Source organism: Heterocephalus glaber, unplaced genomic scaffold, assembly GCF_053883595.1.
Source record: "Heterocephalus glaber isolate CG9 unplaced genomic scaffold, H.glaber_assembly_v1.0 deba00001871, whole genome shotgun sequence".
Classification (NCBI taxonomy): Eukaryota; Metazoa; Chordata; class Mammalia; order Rodentia; family Bathyergidae; genus Heterocephalus; species Heterocephalus glaber.
The window spans coordinates 288,978-297,642 of record NW_028258509.1 but is presented as its reverse complement, the minus strand read 5'-3'; the positions used below and the strand labels follow the sequence as shown (position 1 = coordinate 297,642).

General features: G+C 45.3%; 1 protein-coding gene across 1 annotated transcript; it reads left to right on the top strand.

Annotated features, from left to right (window-relative positions):
* Window positions 1-3,331: 3,331 nt before the first annotated feature.
* LOC147820473 (acyl-CoA wax alcohol acyltransferase 1-like) lies at window positions 3,332-8,352 on the top strand. Its single transcript, XM_087204187.1, has 5 exons — window positions 3,332-3,492; window positions 3,738-3,808; window positions 5,893-6,064; window positions 7,782-7,981; window positions 8,198-8,352. The coding sequence occupies exons 1-5, from the start codon at window positions 3,332-3,334 to the stop codon at window positions 8,350-8,352; spliced, it is 759 nt and encodes a 252-aa protein (XP_087060313.1).
* Window positions 8,353-8,665: the final 313 nt, after the last annotated feature.

The window sequence follows — 8,665 nt, the reverse complement described above, 5'->3', positions numbered from 1 at the left end:
GAAAATACGGTCTCAATCCCTTCTGATGCGTGCAATTTTCAGATAGAAAAAGCAAAAAAACATACACACACACATACACACACACACAACCTGATTTGGTTTAATGGGCATGAAGTTAAAAAAGGTAAGAGACAGATCCCAGAGATGAGCAAGGGCTTTGCCCTTTGCCTCCCCCTCCCACTTTGGCCTGTATGTGGGACTCACCTAGGAACTAGGCTCCACACCCCATCTCATGGAAGCTGGATCTGAAGCTCAAAACACTGGCCAAGGAAAAAGTCTTTAATAACTCAAGGCTAAGTGAGGGAAGAAGGAAGTGAGATTGCTCTATACTAAAAGCAAATTAGGATCTTGCCAAAGAGATTATATCTGAATCCTATCCAGTCTGTATTCAGCTGGCAATTTGCAGGAAATACAGAAGAGCATGAGGACATGCACTGTGACCAGCAATAAGCAAAATTCAGACTGTGGAAATTCAGAAAGGCCAAATGATATGGTTCTTCAATAGCCAAATCTTAAGGAAAGGAAAAGAGGAACCTGTACATTAGAACAGACTTGAATGCTTCAAAACTTTCAAGATCAAGAAAAACAAGGAAAGGCCAAGAAACTGTCACAGATTGGAGGAGACTAAGGAGACCTGATGATTAAATGCAACACAGAATGCTGGTGGGATCCTGGAGCAAAAATGAACATGAGTGGAAAAACTGATGCAACCCCCCAAAAATCCAGAATTTAGTTAATAGAAACTCACCAATATTGATTTCTTAGTTGTAATAAATATGGCATGGTTACATAAGATGTTAACATAGATGGGAAACTGGGTGAAGGGCATAGGAAACTCTCTGTACTATCTTTGCAATTCATAAATCTAAAATTATTTCAAAATAAAAAGTTAAAAATGGAGAACAACTAAAAGACTACTCATAGGGGAAGTACATTTGGGTTAAAAAAAAATAGAAGCTAGGCATGGTACCACATTCCTGTAATCCCAGGACTCTGGGAGGCTGAGGCAGGAGGATCACAAATTTTAGCCCAGATTGGCCAACTTAGTGAGAGACCCTGTCTCAGAATAAAAGAGATTTTTAAGAAGGCCCTGGGTTCAATCCCCAGTATACAAAAGAAGGAAGAGAGGGAGAAGGCACAAGAAGGAAGAAAAAGGAAGGGAAGGGAAGGGAATGGAAGGGAAGGGAAGGGAACAGAAGGGAACGGAAGGGAACGGAAGGGAAAGGAAGGGAGAAATGTTAGAATAATGATTACTTTAGAAGGAGAAAGAGGGTTGTGACTGGAATGGGGCACATGGAAAAGGTTCTGGGGTCAGTAGAAAAGTTCTCCTTCAGCTAGTGGTAATTACAAGGTATTTGTCTTATAATTAAGGCATACATTTGCTTTAAGTATATTTAAGTACACTTTCTTAAGTATTTGTATTCTGTTTTACAATGAGAGAGAGAAGGGAGGGCAAGGAAGAGGGCAAGGGAGAGGGAGAGACAGATAAGCAACATAACATCCAGCTGGGCATGATGGTACTGTAATCCCAGCACTCTGAGAGGCTGAGAGCAGGGAAATTACAAGTTCTAGCCCAGCCTGGGTGCCAATATAGCAATTTAGCAAGACTCTGTTTCAAAATAAAATTTGAAAAGAGCTGGAGATTTAGCTCAGTATGAAGGTTTTAAATTCAATACCCACCCCCACCCCCGCCCCGGGGGTGGTGATGGTGGTGGTGGTGAATCCAAATATAACAAATTGAGCTTGTTGGAATGAATTGGGTATTAGATATTGTTAGGGAATTGTTAGATTTGTTAAGGGTGATAATAGTGAAGTTGTTATGGAAGAAAACACAGTAAATGCAGTATCTGTATTTTTAGTAGATGCATACTGAAGAATTTAGGGATAAGACATGTTTTAGAATTGTCAAATACTCAAAAAGGAGTGGGGAGGTAAAACAAGCTGAAACAATATGGAAAAATGCAAATAGCCTGTTTTTGTTTGGTTGGTTTGGTTTTTTCTCCAGTGCTAGGGACTGAACAATAGTTGTTGAAAATGAAAATTTCATTTTTGAGTTTTTTATATGTTTGGAAATTTTTATACTAAAATGTTACAGGAGTGAAGCAGCCCCAAACCAGGCTGTTTCAGCAGTACAGAGACCTAATCCTAGGCGCTCTTCACCCCTAACCCCACAGAACTCCCTTCCCACCAGCCATCTCCCTAAGCTCCCAACCCCTGTAACCTCTGTGAGGTCCATGTGGAGGTTTTCCCTGTTGGTCTCTATGTCACTTGGACTGGATGATAATCACTTTCCCCTTTCTCCATCCTGATGTCCTAATAATCTCAGGAAAGAAAGTCAAAGGCCAGATGGGCTGGGCCAGACCTGATGGCACAGTCTTCACTGCTCTATAGCCCGGCCCTACCGTGGGTGGAATTGGGGGTGGGACAAAGAGGGGAATGGGCAGGTGCCAACTTTTCATAGTCATATGCGTCCACTATTGAGTGAGCTTCCAGAAGCTGGTGACATCTTCCCTGGAACACTGCTCTGAGAACTTTGCCTCCTTCAGGTTCCAGGGCATCATGCCTTATTCTAAGCAGCCTAATAACTTCCAGATTCTGAGCCTCTTCTGCAATGGCCCTTGAGCTACCTTGCCATATGTGAGTACCAACCCAGGAGTGCACAGTAAGAAGCCAAAGTAAAGGCCAGTGCCAGATCTGGGGTGATGTTGATGATCATGGGAAGTCTCATCTCTGGCTTTTTGATTATATGAGCTGTACTAGTGTGTAAAGACAAGGAGTTTCAAATATGGTGAGTGAAGAGATTGAACTTGGGGCAGAGTAAGGAAAGAAGTGTGGTAGAACAGGGTCATGGTAGAGATGAGTAGATCCTCACTATCTAGCCAGGGAGTGCTTTCTTATGGGGAGTGAGACAGAGGAATCATTAGTGTTTATAGACTTAGAGAAATCTGGCCTGTGTCTGAACAGTAGAGTTTCTACTCTGGCAGGGAAGTGGTGGTATGGAGGAGGAAAGAGAGGCAATGGAAGGAGCAGTGAATGGACAAGGAGACAAGAATGGTGCATGGGAAACAGTAGAGGGATGAAGTTGTTCGGTGGGCAAATAGGAGAAGGGGGGAAGCAGGTGGCATGCAGAGAGCAGAAGTGCCTCTATGGCACCTGGCAGAGAGGCAGGGAGACAGGGATGACAGTTAAGAGGAGAAATGCAGCTTGCATGTGGTAGATGAGAGAAGACATTTTTGAAGGCTAAGTAGCCATATACGATGGATGGGCAGGATCTGGCTTGTGCTGAAGGCCAGGACAGTATACGGAGGGCTAGCTGGTAATGAGACTGGACATGGTCAAGTTCTGCTGGAAGTACAAATTTGATCTGACCGCATTCCTCATCAGTTTGGATCTTGCAGCCATTGTTGGTTTATCTGCTGTTTACACCCTTGTGGCCACTACCAGCAATTTACTTTGTCTGGTTGTTCCTGGACTGGAAGACCCCACAGCAAGGTAAGACTCATGGACCTAGAAAAAGAATGCTCCACCTTAGCCTGCAACCCTGCATGGTGAATCCCACTCACCAGACCTCAGGTCTCTCCTCCATGTTCTCAGAGCCATAAGAGCTGGTCTGGATGAGACCATCCTGGTATTTCTTCCTTTCTCACCTCATTAGCAGCGTTATGGTCCCAATAAACTGGTAGGGAAGCCCTGCGTGGCACATGCCGACTCACCTCCCTCTGGCATTTTTGTCTCAGGTGGCAGGCATTCAGCCTGGGTAAGGAGCTGGTATGTCTGGACTTACATCAGGGACTATTTCCCCATTATGGTAAGAGGCCTTTCCCTAATGTGTCCCTTCCAGATCCCAAAATGCTGGGCATTTATATAAATAGCTAGGATTGTCCATAAGGAAGATGAAGATCTCGGAGATAGTCTCAGCCCAGGCTAGATAATTTTGGGATTCTCTGTACTCTGCTCAGATACTTGGACCCCGTTGGCGTGACCTGCCAGACTGCAGGCAGAGAGCAAGCAGGGTTCAGAGCAGTTTAACAACCGTGAATCAAAAGCCTCCTCTGACCTATTTGTTTGGGCTACAGAGAAGTGAATAGGAGGCATTTCTCTGCCATCAAGGAGCTCACCTCTAATGAGAAGGACAGACAAGCATATAATGACAATTTGGTATAAGCCAGAGAAGTAGTTCAGATGGTGGATATTAAGGATATAGTGCTATCTAAGCAGAGTTTTCAAGGTTCAATTAGTTAGCTACCAGTATGTGGGCACTGGAAAGGAGTTTGAAGACAATACCAGGATGAGGTTCTAGAAATATACTGTTCTGCTGAACCCCTGGGCATTTTGGAGTAGGCAAAAAATACTGCCTTGATTGTTAGAGCAGAGCTTCCTGGCCTTTGTCACATAACAGAGCTAAAACAAAAAATGGTTATGTGCATAAAGCATACTGACACAAATGGCCAAGCCTACTTGAAGCCAAAGGCAAGTGGCCAGACAGTTGTGCCTTGCCTAGGTCCTGCTTTTTTACCCCAGAGCTAAGGAGACCTATCTCTTGGCCTCCTGAAACCTGGGCCTACCCTGTTTATTGGAAAGCTCTCTTTCAGAAAGCAGCCCCAATTCCTGAAGGATCTTCACGTAGCTCATTTTGTCCCCTCTGGCCTTTCTATCCATGACTGTAGATCCTGAAGGCTGAAGACTTGTCACCTGAGCGCAACTATGTCATAGGAGTTCACCCGCATGGCCTCCTAACCTTTGGTGCCTTCTGCAACTTCTGCACTGAGGCCACGGGGCTTCTCAAAGACTTTCCCAGGCATCACTCCTCACTTGGCCACTCTGTCCTGGTTCTTCAAGATCCCCCTTATTAGGGACTACCTCATGGCCAAAGGTGTGTCTGGCCATACTGGAGCTTCTGGTCCATTTCTCTCCTTGAACATGTACCTTTTTAGGACCCCCATGATCACAGTATAGTGGTTCAAAGTATGTGCACTGGAGGCGATACTCTTAAGTGAAGCAAACAGGACACGTGTAAAGACCGAATAGTTTCTCTCGTGTGAGAAACTGAAAGTGTAAATGAGGACTCAAAGGTATAATAGATAATGTGAAATCGGAAGAAAAGGGGCAAAGGGGAGGGAGAAGTGGGAGGGGTAGGGGCAAGGAAAGAAGGGAATGGAATTAATATGAGAAAAGGAAAAAAATGGAAACAGAGTCTTTGTAAATAAGGAGGGATGGAGGGGTTGAAGGGAGGGCAGGGGAAAGGTGAAAAATAAGAACCAAGAGAGTATGTAAAGGCGCAAATTTCCAATGATGAATGTCATTATTTTGTACACCTAAAATGTACCAATAAAAGGATATACAAAAAACAAAACAAAACAAGAAAACAAAGTATGTGCACTGGAACTAAACTGCCTGGGCTTGAGCGTTGGCTCTTGCCCCTTGCTGTGTGATTTTGGGCAAATTAGCTACCCTCTATGGGCCTCAGTTTCCTCATTTAGAAAGTGGTGCTGATGACAATAATCTGACCTCAGATGTGGCATAATGAGATAATGTAAGCAAAGCACTGGACATTAACACCTGGCACAGAGCATGTGCTCAATAAACAGTAGCTGTTGCTACTAATGGAAAAAGAAAGAGTAGAATTCTAGTCAAAATATGGAAAGTCCATCTGGTTACCCCACTGAAAACCTTCCTGCTGTAATTTCCACTTCAGCGTCTTCTCCAAAGTGTAGGTATTGTCTCAAAATGAAGCATATTCTGTTTTTCCACAGCCTTCTTTTCACATTCTTTAGTCCCATCTAGTTGAGCCTCTTCTCCTAGGACCCACAGATACAAAGAAGCCAGTGTGTTCCCTCTCTGCTATTTTCCCTTCTGATAAGTTTGTTCCTCTTTCTTCTCAATTCTCTATAGGTGTGTGTTCTGTGAGCCAGCCAGCCATTGACTACCTGCTGAGCCACGGCACTGGCAATCTCGTGGGCATTGTCGTGGGAGGAGTGGGAGAGGCCCTGCAGAGCGTACCCTGTACCACCACTCTCATCCTCCAGAAGCGAAAGGGCTTTGTGCGCACTGCCCTCCGCCATGGGTAGGTATCCCCCAAAGGAGGAGTGGGTGACCCTCTCAGAGTAGCATGGCCCTGTAGGTGATGTCAAGATAAGTCCCACACAAGTCTTCCCTCAAGGAACTTTCTAATGAGTAGAAGAGATGAGCAAGAATTTCAAAATTGTTTATGTCGTCACTACTTCTGCGTTTCCAGGAAGCCAAACCATAACCCCAGGCAGCTGGGCTAAGGCTACCTTAGCAGATCGTGACTGATAGAGACAATCTACATCTGTCTCTTAATGATAAGCTCAAGAGGCACTATAGTATGCTGTACTGAGTTTGTGTGGGAGCAGAAGTAGGGGGCCTGATTTAAAAGCCTGGCTCCATTGGGCCGGGGATTTAGCTCAGTGGTTTCGCCACCTGCTGTGCAAGCACAAGGACCCAAGTTCGATCCCCGGTACCAAAATATAAATAAAAAATAAAATAAAATAAAAGCCTGGCTCCATGGGCCGGGAGTAGAGCTAGTGGTAAAGTGATGGCCAGGCACGCACACAGCCCTGAGTTTGATCTCTAGCACCATACACAATACACATAAAACAATAATAAATTAAATAAATAAAATTCTGGCTCCTTGATGTACCATGAACTCTGGGACAGGTTACTTAAACATTACTGAGCCTTGGTGTTTCCATCTTCATAATGTGGCTATTGATCATTGTACCTATTCCTTAGAGTGACTGTGGGCTTTGAATAAATCTGTCCATATAGAACACCTACCACATGCCTGGTAAGCTGTAAGTAATCAATAAATTTTAGCCACCCTGACTTAGGGGTAAAGAGGAACCCTAGGCTAGAGCTACAAGTTGCCCTATCAGGCCAGCATTCTAGCCCATGTATGCAAGTTCAATTGTCCTATTCACATTCATAGAGGAGGGGAGTCTATCTTCTAAGGACTTTGTCTGGGGGGCCTGCCCATGAGTCTGGAGCATAAGGTAAGCCAGGGAGCTTTGAACTGGGAGGAAGCGGTCCTGGGTTCTAGCCCGGGTCCTCCCTGACTGCCTGAGTAGCCTTCTCCCTTCCAAATGAACCGGGGCTTCAGATTCCCCACTGTGTCTCCACTGTCTTTGTTGTAAGGATCCAGTAAGATAAGATATGTTGAAGTGTTGAGAGATGGCTATTAGCAGCTCATAAAGATTTACATGAAAGAAACTTTTCCCTTTACTCTTCTCTCAGTTAAGGAACTTAACTACCCGGATTCTCTACTTAGGGTGCTATTCGGGGTTTGATCTCATGGTCTCTGGGCAATAACTTTTCTCTTCTCTAATCTCATCACTCACGAACAGCTCCCTTGAGTGAGGGGCATATTATATATGTACATCTATGCAGAGTTACCCTCAACTTCTCTGCATGTTAACCGACAGAAGCAGTCAGGTGTTTCCCTCCTTGATGTTTCCTCAGAGCTTTTCATGCTGTGAGTCTCTGGTGGTCTCTCTGGCAGAGTCCAACACCTCTTCCATCCCTATACCCCCATTTCTTGCCCTCGTAATGCTGGCCCAAAGATAACACTCTCACTGCCCTGGAAAATTTCAGGACAAGAGTCTCTAGATAGGGGTGTTCTGTTTGGAACAAGAAGAAATGCCTTCGGTCACTGGGATTTTATCATAATACCATAGATGTGGGCCTGACCACGAACAAATGTTCTTCCAAAGTGGTTCCCATTCTAGCCTGTGTTTGAAAAATAAATTGGAGTTTTCCTACAGGGCTCATCTGGTCCCCACCTTCACTTTTGGAGAAACTGAAGTGTTTGACCAGGAGCTATTCCAGAAGGGCAGCAGGATGTACAAGTTCCAGAACTTCTTCTGCCGAATCTTCGGTTTCTATTTTTGTGTCTTCTATGGACAAGGCTTTCACCAAGGCTCCGTTGGTCTCTTCCCATACAGCAGGCCCATTGACACTGTGGGTAAGTGTTGCTCTCAACCCCTGAGGGCACTTCAACTTTCTTAACCTCCATCTCAGCACTCCCTGCCCTGAACCCATTAAAGAAGAGGGCAGCAGAGGGGGAGAAGCTGGGAGCCAACTGGGGCTCCCAGGGGATTGGGCACAGGAAGAAGAGGAAGCTAAAGGAAGCAGAGATTCTAGCACTTTCACTCTTCTCTTTTCCCATCACTCTTGGTAGTCGGGGAGCCTCTGCCACTGCCCCAAATTGAAAAACCAAGCCACGAGATGGTGGACAAATACCACGCACTCTATGTGGACGCCCTGAGCAAACTCTTTGATAAGCATAAGACCCAATATGGCTGCTCAGACAGCCAGAAGCTACTTTTCTTGTGACTGAAGACACTGCATGTATGCCTGAGACCACTGGACCTCCTGCCTTGGAGAGGAGGCTCAATTGCTGCTAACCCAAAAAAAGGCCTGGAAAGGGAAGAGAGACTAGGGAGGCCCTGAATGGTGGAGGAGGACATTACAAGTTCCTTCCTGGCCACCGTGAAGCCCTCAAAGGAGCTGTTCCTGAGGAATATCAGAGGGGAGCATCCCAAGACGTCTCTGCTGGCTCCCCTCCTCTGAGCCTGACACCCAAGGTACTGAAGGACTCGAATGAGAGCCAAGCACCCTTCAATCCATTTTTCAAAAATCTTAATAC